General features: G+C 41.5%; 1 protein-coding gene and 1 long non-coding RNA gene across 10 annotated transcripts in view; one reads left to right on the top strand and one right to left on the bottom strand.

Annotated features, from left to right (window-relative positions):
• Positions 1-22,673, bottom strand: part of LOC112841777 (peripheral-type benzodiazepine receptor-associated protein 1) — a 56,534-nt gene that overhangs the window by 19,532 nt on the left and 14,329 nt on the right. For all 9 annotated transcript variants that reach the window (XM_025910882.1, XM_025910881.1, XM_025910883.1 and 6 more), the window contains 3 exons: positions 8,101-8,208; positions 7,726-7,854; positions 2,607-2,783 (listed from right to left, as the gene is read on the bottom strand). In XM_025910882.1, coding sequence (XP_025766667.1) covers positions 2,607-2,783; positions 7,726-7,854; positions 8,101-8,208 — 414 coding nt within the window. The remainder of the gene's footprint in view (positions 1-2,606; positions 2,784-7,725; positions 7,855-8,100; positions 8,209-22,673) is intronic.
• LOC112848044 (uncharacterized) lies at positions 5,804-6,953 on the top strand. The gene is made up of 2 exons (XR_003221926.1): positions 5,804-6,682; positions 6,761-6,953. It is a non-coding gene; the product is annotated as an uncharacterized LOC112848044 (long non-coding RNA).

Consider the following 22,673-nt stretch of genomic DNA (forward strand, 5'->3'; position numbering starts at 1 on the left):
ATCCATAAATCACACCTTGGCTCATGTGATTAGAGGATCATCAGGGGGTCCTTTGTCCCTCTTTGGGGGGATACTCGGTCTAAGGTAAGTTTACGCTGTAATTTAACACCTGTGTGATTCTGTACACAGCATTATTTAGATGTTGACCTTAATTATGACGTTTGACATTGAAATATTATCGCTTACTTTTTTTTATTGTGACTGTCTAAATAGTGATACAGACATTAACCCAGAAGACGATTATTTTCTCTTACCTAATTTATTGAATTCTTTGCTATGATAAAAACAGTATTTAAAAAAATCTGTGACTGAACTGATTAAAAAGCTCACTTTTGGCAGACAGACTGACTAACCAAGCAGTAATAACATATCGTTACTTACCCTGTACAGCGTTTCGTGGAGTGAAGCTAGCTGTGATAGCGTTAGCATTTGCTAACGTTAACACTGTGCTGTTGTCATGAGAACTTGGACCAGGGACCGCTTCATCTCCAGTACACTGCTGCAATACTCTCTCAGACTGAGGTGAAGACGTACAATCTAAGCGGTTAGCAACTTCTCTGAGTAACTCAGAAACGGACTTGTCTCCAGCAGCCATGTCCTTCACAAGCATTGATACACCTGTAAAAGCTAATTTTTGGCTTTTACAGGTGTATCGCCTGTATCGCGCCCAGTGTTTTACATATGTCGGTGCCCTAACTTTATTTCGAGCTGCATAGTGCCGCCGGCTACTGGCTCCGCCCTGTCTCTTTTGATTGACAGACAAAGTCATTCTGCTAAAAAAGTCGCATTATGAAATAAATAGGCCATCGGGAAAAACGGGATTTTGAAATAAAGACTGACTTTGAAAAAAGGACATTTTGGAATAAAAACGGCTGGAAATAAATAAAATGACTCAGCAATAATCTCTGTTATTGGGAAAAAAAATAATGACCATGAAATAATATTTCACAATAATAAGTAAATTTATATAGCAGAATGCAATATATTTCACAATAATGAGCTTTTTTTTCAAAATGTGTTCCATTATTTCATGATATCATTCTCACATTACATATCTGTGTCTTATTTATTCACATAGTTATTTATTTCATCATGTCCTAGTTATTTATTTAATTTTGAACACTTTGGAGTTCCATAGAAATCAGCCTTTCAGCTGAGAAACTAGAGATGGCACGATACCACTTTTTTACGTCCGATACCGATACCGATATCATAAATTTGGATATCTGCCGATACCGATATTAATCCGATATAGTGTGTTTTTTAATCAATAAAACTGTTTTTTTAATATCTTGCTGCATTTTGTATAAGTTCATACTCAAGTTTAAATAAACAACAACACTAAAGCTATTCTGTTATACCTGTATGTAAAAAATACACTGCACCCAAAATATTTCATAGTTCAGCAATACTGATCAGTCTAATAAACTTAAACCTACTCCATCCTCCCTATTCTGGTATTTTAAAGAGTACTTAGCAGAAATATTAAGCAACCTAACTAATAGGGTTGCAAACTCCCAGCAAAAACCACCCCCCACCCTCCACCTCATGATGCTTAATCGACATAATCAACTTTAATTTGATGCAGTGTGAAAGAAAATGCACAGAAATAAATTATTTTTCAAGAATAATTAAATAGATTCAACATCTTTCTTCTACAGAATTGCAGACTGCACAGATGGTATCTTCCCAAAGGAAAAAGTACTATAGCTTACTGGGGTATATTAGACATTTAACAGTTACTATATACAGTAATGGACTTCTATACATTTTACATCAGATTAAAACTTTGGGTGTAAGATTCAGATAATTTTTTATTAAAAGCTAGACATTTTAAATGAGAATAAAAAAGAAAAGTATGTCTTTGTGCCCCCTTTTCCCTGTTAATGCCCTATCGCCCCCCCTGGCTAAACTTTGCTAGATCCGCCCCTGCACAGTTACCAGCGGTCAGCTACGTAGAAAAGGATCCTGGTCTAGAAAGTAATATTAAATAAATTCTAACAACAGCTTATCAAGCTTAAACGCGCTGCTGTTGTTCAGCTGCTGTTTTCCTCCTTGTGGTGCAAAGTGGGCCAAAAACAAACAAGAGAGACGGACTCGCGACAGAAAAGCCGATCAGCTGATCATTAAGCAGTTTCATGAAGTAGCGGCAGGAGAGAGGGAGAGAGAGAAGAGGCAGACGCTCCATATATCGGTGGTTAAGCTTAACGCAGGTACGCTTTACAAACATTCAGAGATGAACTTACACACTTGCTTTACTTCTCTCTGGGATAACTTCCTCGGAGATGAAATGCTGGATTGCTAGCGAGGCTACAAATACACACAGCCACTCTATCACATGACGCACACTGCTCCGACTGCTACGGTTATGAGCCGAGTTACGCCGTGTCGCAGGTTTTGTGAGGTGCTTTTTTGATATTTAATGGATCGGATTACATTTTTTATTTCTCGCCGATATCCGATCCAGTAATTTACGTCAGTATCGGACCGATACCGATACCTAATATCGGATCGGTCCATCTCTATGAGAAACTGAGGCCAAATTAATGCCCACATTTCAATCTAGGCTGGATGAATTTACTCAGCAGGAGATGAGTTATAAATACCTTAGTGATACCCAGCCGAGCCTCCAGCTTTCTGCATTCCTGCTGCAGGGCAGCAATTTCCTTGTCTTTAGAGAGCAGTACATCGGCGTGCTGGGCCAGGTCCCGAGCTCGCTGACGGGCAAATGCCCTCTTGTACTGTTCAACTGACCCAGGTCTCATCAAAGATGGGGAATTGACCTGCAAAGGAAATACATATTCATCAGCAGAAACGTTGGAGTACAGTCCTGAAGACACATGAGACATGAGTGGAAACTAAGGGAATCAACAGCTGTAAAAAGAACTGGATTCAGCAGAATACTTTTAAACTTTCCAAGTCTCATTCTGGTCTGCAGGAATGCTCTTGTGAAATATTAGTACTGGCACTGGTAGCTCACTGATTTATCAATAGGCAAAGACCAGCAAAGGACAGTACCAATCCAATCAGTTCCAGTGCAGTCTCTGATGGTGTAGTTTTACCACAACTGATTTATATCTTGGGGCATGGTTCTGCTCTGGAACTCTCCCACCCTTTGATGCACATACATAGAAAGCCAGGGAGCATATCCTATATGAGATCTGCCATGTGGATGCATAAGAGAGTATCAGCTGACTTATCCACTGATTTAAACTGGCACTGAGATCAGCTGATCTATCATGATTATGTCTGGCGTTGATGTCATGGGCTGTCTGACTATTCCAACTCTAACTCTGGATAATGGTGTGGTATGTAATTTAATGGATTCATCAACTAGAATGGCAGCTTCACTGATAATCTGTGATTCATACCAAGATCCTTGATTGTATTGTATCTTTATTTTGAACATGTTAAAATAGTATGACAACAACAACAGAGAAAAAAGATTTTTTTTAATAACCCCAGTAACACGTCAAAAGATATACAAATTTACATAAACATACTTGTGCACACACACTTATATATACACATCCCTATCGTGAAAGTAGTGGGTGAGAACACCCGATGAAAGCACGACCTCCTCCCTGTACTTTGCAAAAAACATATTTTTGAATCATCTTTTAAACTGAGTCATACTTGGACTTTGCTTCAGTTCTTTACTTAGTCTATTCCACAGCTTCACTCCACACACAGAGATGCAAAAACTTGTTAGTGTTGTACGGATGCAGGGACGTTTTAAATTTAATTCCCCCCCTCAAATTGTATCCCCCGTTTCCTTTTAGAAACCAATTTTAAAATATTGTCAGGAAGTAGGTTGTTTATTGCATTATACGTAATTTGCGCAGCGAGAAAATTAACCAGATCTGTGAATTTTAGTATTTTTGATTTTAAAAATAGTGGATTTGTATAATCTCTGTAACCAGTTTTATGGATTATCCTTATGTTGCTTATCAAACATAGTGCTTTTTAATCATAAGTGAAATTTTCTAACTATAAAACAATACTGAATAAAAAGTGTAGGTGCCAATGATGACTATGTATAAGATGGTTTCAGTGTCTAATTTCTGTTATGTTAAAAAACCACTAAACAGAGCACAGGCATCTAAAGCTACTGCTGTATATCATAAGGAAGCAAAGGGCATACAGATATACATTTTGCTGACGCTTTATATTTTCCTGCTTTGTATGCTATTGATAAGAGTAAGAGTGAAAAGAGTAAGATGTTCATCACGTTACACTATGTGTAACGTGATGCACATTGTGAGTACAAGAAAACAATTATTATAATATGATGTGTTAAATTTGTTTAGATCAGAGGATTAAGGAAGGATTTATCTGTGTTTCAGTTTGGCTTACTTTGGGCCTGTGTGTAATTGTGTAGAGGGAAAGGAATTTATGGACACTGGGGGTCTGTCTGTCATAAAAGGAGACAGGAAGCTACATTTGGGGGTTCCTGATGCTGATGCTTGTACCTTTAATAAAACTCATAATTGTTATAAACTTAGAAGTAGGTTTGCAGGAGACTCTCCACCTTAAATGTAAATGTAAGACAACAAGAGGCCAATGGCCCAGTGGATGCAGAGTGGGGGGTCTCAGTGTTTGTAATATGTTAACTCTGTTTTGTATGTTGTCTAAAGGAATCTGGTGTAGCTTGGGTGAGGAGATTACTTTTATGACCGGCAGGAAGTCACATACACAGAGACACACACACAGTGCTTTGACTGTTACGATGCACCCACACCTACATGCACACTCACTCACGTGCACTCACACATACACACAGGTACGCGCATACAGTCACTCACGTGCACTCACATAGACATACGGGTACGCGCACAAACAGGCACTCACGTGCTCGTGAATACACACACAGACACAGAGTTTGCAGCACACCATGGGGGTTTTATGATGGGGTCACTTCTATAAAGCTGACTGTAACAAACAAAGGAGTGAAGATTTTGCAGAGGGACATCGGCCTTGCACGTCTTCCCTTCTAGAAGATGCATGCTTAAATGAAGATGAATGAAGATGAATAAAGGTTTTGTGAAATAACTACTGAGTTCCGGTGCCGTCTCTGGATGCCCGAGGAATAAAAAGAACCGGGGTGAAACTGATTTCGCAACATCTTACTCTTATCACTCTTACTTTCCTTCACCTAGTTCTGTATAAAACTGCTGCTATGAAGTTTTATACAGCAGTTTTTATTTTTGTTTTTTAGATTCATGTCATCTATATAGATCAGTGGTCCCCAACCCTGGTACCGGTCCATGAGTCATTTGGTTTCGGGCCGTGGGAGTTGAGGCTCGGGTGTGAAATTTATGGTTTTCAGGGTTTTTATCGTTATTTTTTAAATTGTTTTTAGCATGAACTCGGTTTCCCTGGGTCTTTTCCCGTGTGTTATGAATAAATTTTTTTGGTACCGGTACTGGTTTTATTTTGTTGTATTTATCTGCGACACCTCTGTTCTAGGATGCCCTCTGGACCCAGTGGAGGTGGTGAGTGACAGGAGAATGGTGGCTAAGCTGTCATCCCTGTTGGACAACATCTCCCACCCCATGCAGGAGACTCTGACAGCACTGAGCAGCTCCTTCAGGCTGCGGCACCCACGACGTGGGACGGAGAGATTTTGCAGGTCTTTCCTCCCCTCTGCTGTCAGACTCCACAACAAAGACTTTGCAGCTGATCAAACACACAAACCCACACATGTGCAATAAGACTAAGTGCAATACTCTTTTTCTGACAAAGTTGTATTTTTACTCAGTTGTGTATAGCATTTGTATACTATTTTTATCTTATTGTATATATTATTTTATTTTATTCTATTGTATATAGTATTTTATTTTATTCTATTCTATTCTGTACAGTTTTGTACAGTATGTTACTCTTATTCTATTCCAGTGTTCTCTAATTTTTGCTATATAATTTTGCACTGTCCACTTTCTGCTGTAACAAAACAAATTTCCTACGTGTGGGACTAATAAAGGTTATCTTATCTTATCTTAAAGGCCGGTCCGTGAAAATATTGTCGGACATAAACCAGTTCATGGTGCAAAAAACGGTTGGGGACCGCTGGTATAGATGATATCTAAGTAACAACCAGTACTTGTCCATCTGACAGTGCAGCTATGATCTGATGACAGCTCACTAAAAAGACTTTTCATTAGACCAACTCATACAGTCCACAACAGGCGCTGATCACCTATTATAATAGGAATATAATATAATATAATAGGAGTACTTAGCAGAAAAAGTGCTGTCTCCTATCCTGCAAACACAGCATCGTGAAGAAGAAGAGGAAGTCCGTTGGACAGTGCAGTTACTATCTCAGATTTACAGTATTCAAGAGCTGTCTCATTAGCAATAACAATGTATGGTCAGAAGGATTTTGTCATGGCCTGGGTCTAGGGACCCAGGGCTCATGTATGTTTAGTGTATGTTTATGTTTATATTTTCCGTGTGGTGTTTGGTTTGCTCTCCTTTTTCTCCATGTTTCTCCGTGTGAGCTTCCGGAGGTTTTGGTTCGCTGAGGAGACTGCGAACCCGGAAGTGTTTCTGCTCCAGAGACAGCCACACCTGCCGCTCGTCGTCCTCTGCCAGCTGCAGTAGATTACGCTCGTCGAGGGAGCGGCATTTAAGACTGTAGCTGAGCTGAGGCCGACGCTGGATCCTTGAGTCAGAACTCGTCAGTACAGCCGTGGGCTTTGGTATAACCTCCGAGTTAATAGATTTCCTGCTAACCTTAATGTGTTTGTGTTACCAGGAATCTGGAGCGGAGTGTGCTTTGAGGTCACGGTGTGGGAATAGGAGTTTTTTGGAGTCACCACTTTTCACTTTTCACGGACATCTGCACTGTGTGGGATTCAGGGAGAATCGCCACGGGACCACAGTGCCTGGATTTTGTATATAGTTGTGTGTTTTCCACCCCCTGTAAATAAATCCACTGTCCTTCACTAGAGTCTCGTGTTTGGGCCCTACTTTCACTGCCACTCCACGGTCTGCCATTGCAGCCCGTGACAGATTTAGTATTTGACAACTGCGTTTAGTTTCTGCAGTCTTTTGCTAGATCTCTTTAATAAAAGTGTATATTACATCTTATGAAAAGTCTTTGCCTGAAAACGTTTTCTTTCGTATCTCATATTTCTATGCATTACAATATTTGGTGTACAAGGCTGCTTTTATTCAAATGAGAAAAGAAGATCGCACACTGCACAACTCAAATGTTTACATATTTAATAAATAGTGTGTGAGGTGTTAATTCATTTTGTCATGTTTTCTTGTGTTGAGAATTTTTTTTGTATCCTTTTATTCACATGCTCTGTGACTGTCATAATGCCTAATAATAAGTTAGAAACAATGTGATTTGGACTGATAAGGAGTCACTTGCTGCGTGTGTGTGTGTGTGTGTGTGGTAGTACAGCAGGTCTACTAATCGGAAGTACGGTGGTTTGAACTCTGGCTGCTCCAATCTGCATGCCTTGGGCAAAATACTAAATCTCAAATTACTCGTGTGAGTGTGTGAATGTTAGATAGAAAACACTTAAGCATAGAAAAAAGTGCTTGTATGAATTGGTGAATGAGGCATGTTGTTTTTGTGCTCAGGTAGAGTAGAAAAGCACTATATAAGAACCAGTCCATGTACCATTGGTTCAGAGTCACTGCAGCCACACTGCTGGGTGAATCAGTTCGCTGTGGGAATGTTTGAGCTATTTTATATGTGCTGCATACCACTTTGAGGTTGGCCTCCTGCAGTTTCCGAGCCCTCTCTTCCAACCTCTTTGCAAGAACAGCCAGCTCTGTGTTCTTTCTCCTCAGCCGCCTGACCTTCTCCTCAGTCTCTGGGGCACTGCTCTTCCGCTAAACAAAAAAGGGATGCAGCAAATGCTAACACAGCAGCGGCAAACAAATAAGTCACACAGTTATTCAGAAAGGCTTAATAATGATTCATATCTGCAAGTTGGAACTCAAACGCCTGCATAAAATGACTGAAGGAAAGAAACAGAGGGAGTTACATCTTTTTGTTCACCGTCTGTGCACCTGGCCTGCTTTCTTACAAAACCTTCACTCAAGTCTACACGCCCTCTGTTATATTTTTAGTCTTACTAGCAGGCCATTCTCCTCCCTTAGTGTGGCACAAGTCTTCTCCAGCTCATCCAGGGCTCGCAGAAGTTCAGAATTCTGATGCACCAGGAACCCGTAGTCAGTACCATTCTGGAAAAAACCAAAAGGACACCAAAAATAGATGCAGAGTTTACCATCTACTGCACAGCTGTTTGTTTTGTCTCCTTAAGTTAAAATGTAAAATGTGAAAATAAGGGATTGGTTTTCATTCTGGCTTAATCCATGTTTTATATCTGACATGCAGAAAACCTCCTCTGCTGTCAGCCACCGTTTACACAGCACTGTCTAATGGTGGCTGACAGATGACACACAAACACACAAATTAACTGATACTTCAACTCTCTTAATCGATTTTTGATTTTAGCTGTCCCTCCTGATGACCCAAAGCCACTTTAGTGCTAAGCTCATCTTTGTTCCAGAGATTGAATTTTTATGTACTAATGCTGCCACAACTTTTTATTTGTTTGGTTGTATTTTGACACAATTTTATGCTGAGAAATTGTATTCTAAAATCTGTCTATTTCAAAAGTGTTTTTTCCCCATTTTTTCTTTCTTTCTACAGAAGATGTTGGTTTCAAAATTACTTTAACAATAAATAAACCAAGTAAATGGGGTTCATTTTTTTTTTATTTCACAGTGTCTCAACTTTCTGACATCAAGATGGCATGTCCCAGTCCTAATGTATATTTAATTTTTGTATTCAGGTTTTATATATTAAAGTGCATCATGAGGTTTATACAGTGTAATTAGGTGCTGCAGTAATATTGCTGTGAGCTTGTGAGGGGCAGCTGAACAAATCAGCAGTCAATGTGGCAGAAAGTCAATGTGGTGATCAAGACTGTCACGGGTGTTTAGCAGCCACATGGTTGAAGCCTGAAGGAGGGGAAAACCTCAGATTGGTCGTTCATCTACATGGTAGTGATACCACCCTGCCTCTGTGCCAGAGATGCTCTAAATGAGCCCTGAGGCTCAGACGTAAAGGTTGAGATTAGAGCTGCTGTCCACAAATGCTATGACTGCATTTAGAGCAGATGAACAGACAGCTATAAACCCAACAAAAGCTCCATCCTTACTGTAATGCAGCACATTAACATAATCTGATTTTGGCTGCTCACATATAAGGAAAAAGCAGTTATAACTGAGATAGATATTAGCCATGGAAGATCCCATGGAAGCTCTAGTATGAAACAGTCTGCATGTCCTGCCCATGGTTACCCAATGACAGCAGAAAAAAAAGACTGTGACATATTTCAGGTACTGTGAGAAGCATGTAGAGATCTCCATGTGTGGAACACCTGCTCACCAATATGTCTACGTAAAACTCCTTATTATTAACCTAAAACCACCCTCTTTTGTATGACCACAGACAATAGGAAAACATCCTCATGACACAGTTCAGATTAAAAAAGTGAAACACTAAAAAATCATACAGGCATCATCTCATTTATGTTGTCTTGGCAACTGCAGCAGACAGGTGATCAAATGGCTCCCTGGAGAGATTTTAATGCTACTGTACCTGTTACTGAAGTCAACACTAATGGCCAGCTATTTACTAAGACAGCAGCTGAGGCTCCTGTGCTCATAAAACAATGGAGATGGTGTCTACCTGGTTAGCGGGTTACTAACTACTATTTATTTTCAGAATCTGGTTGAAAAAAATACACAAAACCAAAAAGGAATGTGTGACATTGGGTTACTAGATAATGCATGATTTAGCTATAAATACAAATGTGCTTTAGTGAATTTCCAATACCTTCTAAATTAGTTGTGAAAAGCTTGCAGTCAAAGAACGATCTGATCAGTGCAAGGAAAATAGATGCATCACGGACGGCTCTTATAATCAATACAGGCACAGAGTCCGCAAGTACGTTCCCCTTAAACCTGAATGGCCTCTTTGAACTAAGCTGGCATCATCCAGGACAAAATGAATTTTATTACTCACACGTTTGACTTAAATGTTTGAGATGTGAACTGCTTAAGCTGTTTCAAAACTTTACATTTAAGAGGATAGTATCAAGATTTTCCAAAGCAAACTGTGGTTTTGAGAAAACAACACATTTTTCTGCAATAACTATTCAGGGTAGTTACATTTAGTGACTCTCTCCTTCTGACATCTGGTGCTTTTACATATAAAACACAAAAACTCTTGCAGTATATTCATTCATGTTTTCCCACGTTTCTTTCTTTCAGATCAAGTTCACAGTTCATAAATAAATACACAAAATCCCTGCAATGCTTCATCAGAGTGTTTTCACCCACTGGAAAATTTGCAAACCCTACAATATGCTATAACCCTATAATACCCTATAGTAAAGATGACACAGGGTGGGGCACAAGAGTGGGGCACAACTGCTAACCGAAGTTTAAAGCACAGATAAAAAAAACTGTGAGCAACACTTCATTCTCAGACTCTTTGCTTGCTGATGACACATGAATTTTTCAGGGACACAGGGACAACGCCTATTATTATATAACTGTCTCAGGCTGACTTATCTATTGAGCCGTACTGTTAGACATAAAAAAGTACTCTTATGGAAAAAAAATCCATCAATCCATCGTCAAATCTGTCTTAAAATCCAAGATATATTAATTATTTTCAAGGTATAAACTTACATATGAAAAAAAACCTCACAATATTTAGCAAAATTAGATAATACTTCAGCATTGCACTAACATAAAAAGATGGAACACATGTTTATTAGAGCTCTGGTATTCTAGAAAGGAGTGGGGTTAATATAGCTTTGGGAAAAGTGAAAAACAGGAATGAAGGTCCAATCTACAAACTAGTAACTCCTTGGTTATGCAGGAAGTATTAAACTACTACAGTCATGTGAAAAAGAGATTAAGCACACCCCACGATCCAGTAGCTTATAGAACCAACTTACACAGCAGTAAATCAAAGTGTTGGTTTTCAGTTTGACTTGATCAGTCTCACACATTGTTGTGGAGAAAATTTTGACCACTCTTCTGTTTACAGCATTGTTTCAGTTTATTGAGGCTTGGGGGCAACTCATTTAAGGTCCCACCAGAGCATTTCACTGCGCTTGACAGTTGCTTGTGCTCCTATTGTTGTGTATCTCCGCTTTGGTCACACTGATAATTAATGTGTGTATTTGATTAGAAGCACGCTAAAGAAGCGTACTTACTGCTTCCAGTGTACTTCGTTTTTCACAGCACTAAACAGTCCTATGAAAATCTATGTGCACATGATAAAAATTGAGGCATTAAAATGCCTTTTCTTTGCCAGTAAAAAAAGCTTTGGCTTGTGTCTCTACAATCTGTTTTATCAAAAATAAAAGCTGCTCATTCTTGCCTATGATGACATTGGGGAATAAAAGCAGCTAATGTCATAATGCTGAAGCTCCAAAATTATCTCTAAAAGAAGCTGTTGTATCCCACATCACTTTCTCAGATTCCAGTTGATGAGTTTACATTGTAAAAAGTGTAACAAATATCTGTTTGTAGCCCTTAGACTGGCAGGCTATCAAACATTCTTTGTATGGTAAGAAGGCACAAAGAGTGTTAGCCTCAGTTCACAGATACATTTTTGTGTCCTTGAGAGTTACTTTTCCATCACTTAGAGAAGTCGACCAGTCCCAGCATCCCAATCTTCCTCTAAGGACAGCCATGCTAGAGTCTAATCAATCACCTAAGAGGAAGCCAGCCAGCGTGAACTCAGCCTCCGGTTGGCATCATTCTGATTCTAATGATCTTGGAGTCTGTCCATGTCGTGTAATTGTTCATTTGGAATCATGCTGAAATGCACCGGAGGCTTTTCCATGGGCATGATGCTGGCTCTTTGCAAACTACAACCAATCAAGCTCCTGCTTTTCCCAGTGCCACAGAAAAGGGCTGCAGGTGGCGAGATTTGCCCAGACCTAGGATACATATTAGCATTCAGGCAGCAGTGTCATTTCCACATAGGCCTGGCTCAGTAAAGCAAGGCAGAGGGCATGGGTCTCTACATCAACGTCTGTCAGCAGATCTTGAGCCCTGGGCAGGACAGACGGAGCGGTCTCCTTGTGCTCTGTTTGAATCTTTTTGTATTTATTTATTACTGCACACATATATCTTATGGGTTCCCAGTAATAAAAAAAATCATACTGATACTGTCTACAGCCTGTAAAGTCACAAAAAAAAACATTAAGTGAACTTTTTTTCCCTCAGTTGTATTTATAGTAGTGTTTTCAGAAAGTAATACCTGTCAGTAAAAAAAGAAATTATTTAAATGTTCAACAAAAAATATTTTATCTGTGATTTAATTCAATATAAAGGAAGGCTTTATGAGACTCATTCAACAAGTCCATTCTTATTAAATCGTATTAAACTGAAAGCTTATATAGCGCTTTTATTGACTGCAGCTCTGTGACAACACTTTATGCTGTAAAAAAGTAATAATAATAATAATTATAATAACAATAATGATAAAAATAATAATATAGAATCTGTTTTGGCTTCAGCCAATTTCTCTTGTGCCTTCTCTAACTAAATGTACCTCCCACACTGTGTAATTTCAGCAATCCTCATTGTGCAACATGACTTTTTATCCCACTGCTTCTTGTTTCCAAGCTATGTCCACCTTGGTCGATCATAACAGTCAGATGATATATCATACAAACAACTCAACAAGACCTTCTCTAATAAAATCCCAAACATTTTATGTTACATGCATTTGGGTTTGTTTTGATCTCTTCAGAAGTGCTTGAATATGATCCGTTTTGAAGCTCTCTCACTGTGCAACAGTCTGGAGTAACATCCAGCAATATCACCACTATTCATTCATGTTTTCCATCTTTCAGCTGGTATAGCACACGATCACGAAGCTTAAGATCAACTGGGTTTTTATTATTATTACAAAAAATATAGACTTTTAGGTCTTTAAAATGACTACTCACTCACAGAAAATAGTTTCACACAAACACTGCCATACTTTCCTGTGCAGTGAAAGTGACTGTGTAAGTACGCCGAAGGAAGGGCAAACTCTGCCATCACATGACTGTTACAGTTTTGCATCTCAGCAGGTGTTAGCATTACTGACCTTATAAACAGAAGAAGAAGAGAAATGTCTTTACTGACAAACCCAACAACCAAGCCTAACAGGAATAAGAATAAGTTTTTCAATTTCCATTTCATTAATCCATTCCCACACAACCTAATCAGACTAAAATGCAAGACAGTATATGGTTCAGTTTATTAAGTCATGGTTGGAGGTCTTGGTCAAACCCCCAACCCTGTGATTAGTGCCCCAGTCTGCCTCTCGTGTCAAACAACCCTAAAGCAACAATAAAAATGAAGTTTACAAGAGAAACCCAACAAGCAGGATGTTATAAATTATCCCTTTGAATTGCCTTTATTAGTGAGAGCAAGCCAACACTGACAAGGTGGAGCTTTTTAAAGAGAACAAGCTAAATTGCCTTCTGATTATCTGGGTCAGTTGGATTTTTATATGCCTCCAAGGTTCAACATGAAAATGGGTTAGGGACTTTCTGGCCTGCCTCTCGTGGGGGTTTTACTGGAAACTCTTAGCTAGGGAAGCAACACAAAAAATGCATAGAGAGACTAATTTATGACAAATAATCTTTGTACTGAAATAACTACTCTGAGCGTGTGACAGGTTTTATTTAGCACTCGTGTAAAAAAATATAAATATGTGAGGTGAGTCAAATAAGGAAGGTATTAAAAAAAGGTCATGTATATGAGAATAAACCTTTTTTAGTCATTCTTGGATTTAATGGACTTGTTTTATTAGCACCACTAAAAGATAAACATGCTGTTTACATGGCACCAATTTTCACCTTCTCCCTTTTAACCCCCTTTCTCCCCCGTATTTCATTTCATTTCTCACTCAGCCCTCTTTAATATTTCATTTCACAGCTTTTCTGCTGCGATGTTTGCTGAACATATTAAAAACTACAATATTAGGCAAATATCAGTGCAGACATACAAATTCTGGGAATGGTAAACTAATATAAAAAGCTACAAGGAAAGCAGAAGAGCATGTGTAGTAGATGATATATTTTATTAGATTTTTGAGACAAAAGAGGACTTTAGAAGATAGAACAGATCATTAAATGTTCAGAGATTTATTCTTACATATTCATAAGGTTGCAACAGCCAGATTGTTCTTTTGTCTTGAATCCATGGGGAGCTTTTGTACGGTGTATGGAAATGTCTGGTTTTCACATAAACACCAACATCAGCATTTTTAGCTGAGCTAAAAATCTCCTGCTATAAGCCTCTGAGGAGACTACAAGACAAAGACACAGACGGGCACATGCTTTGCCTTTGTTAACTCTTTGCTGGGCTTAGATCATGCTTGCTGTCTTAGTGCTGACAAAGTATTAAATAAAGGGAAATAGACAAAAAAAAGAGCTGCATATGTTATGTCAATTCAGGTTAATGGTGATTTTTTTTTAATTCAATGTGTTTCACCACTACCACAACACAAAAACTGATATACTTAAAAACAGCTGCCTCCCTAGCAACGTGTAGATTCATTTTTATAAATATTCACTCTACAACCTCCATGTACATGCTGCTGACTTTCATTCAATGGCATGAAGAAGGCAGCCTGCTGAATCTGGAAATGTCCCTTAATTAATGGAAACCTCATGTGCTTCTAGCAATATTGGAAGAGAGAAAAGCCTCCGCCCACAGACCCAACCCTCAATCACCGAGCGGTTGCGCAGCGGTTGCATAAACACAGCTTTAATGACCAGCACAGGTGAGAAAAAGAAAAACGGTAATGATGGCTTGGGAATGGCAGCCCTTCTCCTGAAGCAGATACTAATGGACTGGAGTGGTTTGCTAATGAGGTTGTGTAAACTGCTAAGTTGTCAAATACCCTCAAAAGACATGAATCTCAATCCCATATTCCTTCGATTTTAACAGTATTATGATTTAACATGGTCCTGATTATCTGCAGATAAACCTGCTAATGCACAAAAATTATACACTTTTATCTGCACATAATTTTTATATCATTGGAAAGATCCTTTCAAAGCTTGTGTTTTAAAAGTCACCAATATCTAACTCACTTACAGGACAAAAAAACAGCAACTGCGTAAGCATACTTGCGGCCTGTAGCACTGCAAAACTTAGGAAAGGCTGTTCAGCAAAGCTGAGGCTTTTCTCTTTAAAAAAAAATATGAGAAGAACAACAAAGCTGTTTGTGGCCTGGGGTGTTTTATAAACAGCAGCTCTTGCTCTACACTCATATATAAGTCATGAAGAAACCCTCTTTAGTGTCCTCTCAAATCCCTTCCTGTATTCATCATGACTCACCTCCCCCAGGGTACCTGACGGTGACAGATTAGGGGGTCCTCTCTCATACAGCAAGAACAAAGAGCCAACACAAGGCACCCCATTACTCCCCCCCACAAGGCGTCCGGCAATCTACCTCTAGCTCATAAAAACGTCCACTGGGTGAGGTTGTACAAAAACAAAATCCATTGTCTGGAGATAGCTGTTAGTCCCTTTCCCTTTACCATATATGGAGGATAAAAGGAAGAATGCATGTCCTTGATGTCCTTCACATGATCTGAATGTTCTAGCTTATATCTGGCGATCAGACTAGAAATCCTGATGCAAGCACATATTATGATGTATTCATTCATGTTAATTTATCTCTGGAATCAGTAGCGATTCCATGTTTGATCCAGGTACAGACATAAATATAGAGGCCATGATGACTGTGTTTAACCATTTGTAGTGGGTGGAAGATGTAATATTCTTGTCTGTTGTAGCTTGGGGATGTCATCTTCCTTACAAAGCCATTACAACACTGGGTTACCACCACAGTAATTAGATTCCATACAAGCACAGCTTTCCCATCATCTCAAAGTCCCCAAATAAAAATGTCACAACCCCCTCGTCCCCCAGAGGCTTAATAAAGTGTCAGACATGCAGAGAACATCATCTGGCCTTTTAAAAAGGCAAATATGAAAAGAAGGAGGGGTCACTAAATTATTTCTTTTAGTGCAATGTGAGGAGAAAATGGACTGATGGGAGACAGTATGTAGTTGAGATGATTTGTGTCTCCCCCCACCCCTCCACAGGATCAATGCCAAGGGCGTCAAAAGAATACAATCCTTCATCTTGTTGGAGAAAATTGCGTATGCATACAAGCCCCTTAACCCCCCGCTATGGCCCAGAAGCAAGCAACTTAATTTGAGGAAATTTCAAGAGAGGCTTTTACTGAATTTATATTTAAAACCTCATAGATACATCATTATGTGGATTTATGAAGTGTAATGGAGATAAATTCAAGTGACTAGAGCTCATGCTCATATATTCATATCCACAGCTCTGCTTATACTGTACATTAAAATAATGTCCATACTGTATTGCTTCCAAAACACAAACTCTGTGATTCGTGTTGGTCATCATGGTATTGAGTTTAGAAAATCAGTATCAAAGAGACAACACAATGGCCACAATTGTATTCTTCCAAAATGCATACGCAACTGCGGTTAACCTGCCTTTCTATCTGCAACCAAAGTGAGCAAATGACAACTATGGGCACACCCAGGCAGCATCTCATCACTTGGAGCTAACTGATGAATGAGTGAAAAATTCCCCAGGATTCCCAGAGACAGAGACAGGTCAGGATGATGTTGAATATTTGCTTTCTCTCGGTCACGTTAAAGAATATTGATTGGACTGTCCTTGACCTCAAGTGTTAACACAGCATTGCTCTGCAGTACATTAGATCAGGCAACATCAGCTTTAAAAGGAACAATTAAAAAAGAAAGAAAGGGCAACAGATCAGATGGTAACACAATTTAGAAACCAGGAAGAAGATATACTGAACAGTTTTAGAGTACAGGGCAAACTAGAGGGAGAGGCAAGTTTCGTGATGACAGAATTTTTCATATAACGCAGATCGGCTAGGAACAGATAGGGAAGGGTCAAGCCAGGCATTAGGTCTCTGGGAACAGTGTCGGAATGTCCAAACGCCACTTTAGTGCTCCACAACAAACATTAACAAGTCCTCGGTCAAAAAATGCCCATCTGGTAGATTGTCCTGTAATGAAAGGCTGAGGTGACCTTTTTCTGATGACCACAGGGTCAACAAAATGAGACTCCCTTTCATCCTGCAGGCTAAAAGCATTTCCCATTGTGAAGTGGAAAATAGGTAATCATGGGTTTAATCTTGCCAGCAGGACCCAATGACGTAGAAATGTCGCAGACAGCAAAGAATGCTTGAAAAATGCCAAATACACAAGAGTGCGAATAGAGGCTGGCAGATGTAGGAGGATGGATGACGAGATGTCCTATGTTTGATATAAGCTAAAGACTTAAAGAGGCAACCTATAAATGAGGTAATGATTCAATCCTATCTACAGGGGGGGGGGAAATGAGGGCATGAAAAAAAAGGTCAGGGAGCAAATGGGTTGAGCAAAGAAAGAAAAATGAATATAAACTTTAATGCTCCTGCCAAGTGTGAGATATGTAAATGATGTTCTTAGTTAATGGAGGATGTGCACTAAAGATTGGCTGCAGTGCTGCAGAGAATTTCCAGCACTGCATAAATTATGGTGTTTTCATCTTTTAGACGCTTTCTTTATATATTTCAGGCTTTGTCAGAGCAACTGAGTAAACCTGAGTAAATGTGTGAGGATACAATCCTACCCTACATATACAGTGTTGAACAGATACCCAGTCTACTGGGTCCACAATGTTAGTAAAAGCAGCACGACGTTTGATCTCCGTTTCTCTGCTGTCTGGCTGCTCCTTGCTGCAGCCAGACAGCAGAGAGGGGGACATCCATGTGCAGGCTGGTATATGGACTCTAGAGATTACCCCCCTATAAATTATTCACAAGAAATAACATGGCCGGCCAATATAAAACACACACATTTCCACACATGGAGGAATAAATCTTAAATTCATGTTACATTTTTTTTGGATTGCTTGATAAAATTGTCAGAAAATCAATTGCTGTGACCGTGAAACTCCATGATTATTCCATCAATCAATTTGCTGACTGAAAGAAAATCAATCAGCAGTCCTTCTGCTTCTTCTTCTTCCTCCTAGCGTTATTCCCGCACTGTGGAGTCCGCTTTTCTGCAAAGCTGCCTCCATTTGGCACGATCAAGGGCGTCGTTCAGGTTGGCGCCGATCTTCTTCACATCATCTTTGATTCATCCATCCATCGCCTTTTTGGTCTGCTCCTTGGTCGCTGGCCTTGGGGGCTGAGTCGCAGTGCTGTTCTTGCCACCGAGTTTTCGTCACTTCTGACCACATGCCCATACCATCGCAGTCGTGCTCCTTGCATCTTTTCCGTGATCGGCGCGATGCCCAGCCGCTTTTGGATGTTGATGTTCATGACGTGGTCCCATCGTGTCAGGCCCAGGCACCATCGCAGCATCCACATTTCCACTGTGTGAAGGTCCTGTTCGTGCTTTGCGGTGGCCGGCCAACACTCTGATCCCTAAAAGGGCCACAGGGTGCACTACGCTCTTGTAGATCTTTGACTTGAGGCGGTCAGGCATTTGTCGGTCGCACAGGACACCAGTGACTTGGCGCAACTTCATCCAGGCCGCATTAATCCTGGCTCGTACGTCTGGCAGGATGTCGCCGTCGTTGCTGATCATCGATCGGAGGTACTTGAAGTGAGATACCTTCGCCAGGTATTCTCCATCGATGCTGATTGTGCTGTCGGTTTGGGGGCCGGCTTCTAAGTACTCAGTCTTCTTGGTGTTCAACCTCAGCCCATACTCACTCAGGTGTGTCTTCCATTGCTGCGTTTGGCATTGCAGCTCCATTCGGGATTATTCTGCGAGGAAGACATCATCAGCATAGAGGAGCGTCCAAGGGTGGGGTGCTTGGAGGTCAGCGGTCACGGTGTCCATGCAGAGGATGAAGAGAAGTGGGGACAGTGCGGAGCCTTGGTGCACGCCCACGGTGATGTTGAAAGGTGGTGATGTTCCCACTGGGCTTCTGACTGTGCTGGTCACATTTCTGTATAAGAGCTTGATCCAATCGACGTAGGCCTCGGGGACCCCGTGTGATCGCAGAGAGTGCCAGATCAGGTCATGAGGGACTCGGTCGAAAGCCTTTTCCAGGTCGAGGAACGCCGTATGGATGGTGTTGGTCTTCTCTCGGTGCTTCTCCAACAGCAGGCAGGTGGCATGGATGGCATCTATTGTGCCGCTTCCTTTGACGAAGCCACACTGGTTGGGCGTTATTGTGACGATTTCTCGTAGCCTGGCATCGATGATCAGCTCGAATATCTTCATGGTGTGGCACAGGAGTCGGATCGGGCGGTAATTGGAGCAGTCGGCCATGTTGCCTTTGCCTTTCCAGATGGGCACTGTAGTGCTGGTTGACCAGGCTGCTGGAACAGCCCCATCTCTGACGATGTTGTTAAACAGGTCGGTGAGAATTGAGGCGCCCTGGCGGCTGAGTAGCTTCCAAACTTCGGCTGAGATGTCGTCTGGTCCAGTTACTTTGCCATTCTTTATTTTCTTGGCGGCGGCTTCTACTTCCTTGGTGGTAATTGGCGGGATGGGTCCTGGGACGGGGTCGGTGCTGTGGATTGGCTGGTGGGGGAACACTGCAGATATGCGAAAAGTACTCGCCCCAATGTTTGATGATGGCAGGCGGGTCGTGGAGGATCTGATGGTTGGCATCCTTGATATGTTTGACCTGGCCAATGTCCTGCGTTGCTCGATGGTGTTTTTTAGCGAGGCGGTAGACTTTGTTCACGTTGGTCATAGTGGTCATAGTGTGATGCCTTTTCCGCTGCTACTGCCTTTTTCGCGGTCGATCGAAGGGCCCTGTAGTGTTGATAGTTGCCATCGTTGCAAGACTGAAGCCATATCTTGAATGCTGTCTTCTTTTCCCTGATTGTTTGCTGCACGCTGTCGTTCAACCACCATACTTGCATGTCGATGAAGTGCCTCCCCGGCTTTGTCTTCCCAAGGGCGCTGCCTGCTCCGTCATGTATCTGACTGGCAACGTTATCCCAGATGGTGTCTACTGGTCCATTGGGGTTCACGCTGAAGTGCCCAAGTTCGTCCACTAGCTGGCTTTTGCACTTGTGAAGGCGTCACCATTTAATCTTCTCTACTGAAGTGATCGGTGGTTGTCATTGCTGGCCAAGGTTGAGTCATAGGTCCATCACGAGTAGCTGATGGTGAGGGCCGATGTTGGTTGATGGGATGACCTTCACGTTGGTGACCAGGTTCAGGTGGGGTCTTCGGATTAGCCAGTAGTCGATTTGGGTGTCCCTGCCACCACTAGAATCCATAATGAGATGTGCTGGCCTCTTTCTGAAGAAAGTGTTGGCCACGGCGAGATCGTGTGCCTCTGTGCAGTCCAGAACACGGCATTCGTCATCGTTTCGGGTCCCGAATCCTTGGCTGCCATGGAATTGCACATATCCATCTCTCTCCTGACCAACGTGTCCATTTAGGTCACCGCCTATTGCCAGGTGTTCTTCGGGGCCAATTGACTGTAGGTGGTCATCGAGCTTGAGCCAGAATGCTTCCTTCTCGCCGCCAGGGCAGTTGATCTGTGGTGCATAGCAGGAGACAATCCATGATGGCGGAGCCAGTGTCGATCTTGAGCGACATAAGACGATCCGATATGCGGGTCACTTCAACCACACTGTCCCGGAGCTTCTGTCTCACCGCTATGCCCACTCCGTTCTGAGCTTGATTGCTGTTGTAGAAGAGCTTGAATCCATCTCCAATGTCCCTTGCCCTCGCCCATTTTGTTTCTTGAATGCACGCGATGTCGATGCGGCGGTTCTTGAGAGTGTCGGCTAGTTTGCGGCTTCGTCTGGTTAATGTACCGATGTTCAGGGTACTGAGGCGTAGTAATTGGACTAGCTTCTTTGGCCTGACCCGTCTACTGGCAGGTAGCACTCGTCCTCTTCTCATGTCGTTTGGGCGAGGACGACCCACTTCGCCTCTGGGGGACGCCCTAGTATTCATTTTCAAATTTTGGTCTGGCATTGCATTCGGTGCGACCGAAGAATACGTTGACCAGCGCGTCGCTCCCCCTGACGTCAACGACCCTCACCGTTGGCCAACTTCCCAATGGGTCATTGTTCCCAGCTGGCACCGTGAGGAGGTGGTGATGGGGTTTTGCCAGCCCAATCAGCAGTCATTCTGTAAATCCACTAATTGTTTTACAACAAAGAAAACGACCAGTTCTATGACTGGTGTTTCTCTGATGTACGATTACAATCACAGGGTTAATTAGTGAACTATTTTAATCACCTTTTTGCTTAGTGTTAAACTTTGAATGCTAGGCTCATTATCTTGTGGTTTTTTTTTTTTAAGTATTAAATTAATTATAGCCAGGGGAAAAAATATTTGAACCCCAGGTAATTTTGTAAGTTTGCCCACTAACAATGAAATGGCCAGTCTATAATTTCAATGATTTATTTGAACAGCAAGAGATAGAACAATAAGAAAACAACAAGAAAATGCATTTCAAAAAAGTTATAAATTAATTAACATTTTCATGAAGGAAATAAGTATTTGATACCCTATTGTTACGGCTGCCGTTGTGGGCTGGGGTTCTGACATGTAAATGTGAGTGTGCAGGTGCGCCTCCAGGAGTGGTGGATCCCGAAGATGGTGTGCCCGGATTGGATGATGATCTGGAGGCGGAGTATAAAACGGTGGCATTGAGGAAGGCAATCCATCCATCCTCGGTTTTACCCCAACCGGCTGGGGCTGCGACATGCCCTGTGTTGTTTTGTGAATCCAGGAGGAAGTGGGGTGGATCGCCTTTTCAGTTGGGCACAGTTTTGTTTTAGTCAGGGAGGTAAGTGATTGTCGTTTGGTTATGTTTCTTTGGGGATAGGCAAGCAGTCGCTCCTCTGAGTTAGTTTCCTTTTGTTTGTTATTTTGGCGTGGGTCCACCCCGAAGCCTGAGTGACTCCTGTGAAACCCATTTTTGTTTCGTTCCAGTAAATAAACCAGTTCTTATTTTAACTTATGGTGTGATGTGCTGCTTGGGGTCGAACTGGGGGTGGATCATTCCTCTTGTTGTGGTCGGGTCCCGTAGACCGGCCGTAACACTATCAATCAGCAAGATTTCCAACTCCCAGGTTTATTTTACATAGTGGTGCAACGGATCACGGTTGATCCGTAATCCGAACCGATCCCACTCCACGGTTCGGCACACACGTGATCCGAAGATTCGAAAAAGAATAAAAAAGTATGTGTATGGTGCGCGTGGTCAGTCTGTCAAGCGATAGCTATGGTCAGCGCTAGCGGTCCAAGTGGAGGAGCAGAGGAGTTTGCGGTATTTAAGCAGCCCTTTGCTGCCCAATCCGACCGGGCTAAAGCTATTACAAAAGCTATTGGGGTGTTTAGCTGCAGACGGGAGGCCGTATTCTGTTGTGCAAAACAAGGGATTTAAACTGACAGCTTTACAGATTTACGCTGACAGCACTAGTTTAAACTATGATGAACGTGCTTGAGCCACGCTATGATATCCTGTCGCGCGTCCACTTCAGTGACAAGATCACTCCAAGCATGTATGAGCAGGAAAAGTTTAAAGTTATGGCTGAACTGTCCCAGGCATCTTCT

The sequence above is a fragment of the Oreochromis niloticus genome, linkage group LG10 (assembly GCF_001858045.2).
Source record: "Oreochromis niloticus isolate F11D_XX linkage group LG10, O_niloticus_UMD_NMBU, whole genome shotgun sequence".
In the NCBI taxonomy this organism is placed as follows: Eukaryota; Metazoa; Chordata; class Actinopteri; order Cichliformes; family Cichlidae; genus Oreochromis; species Oreochromis niloticus.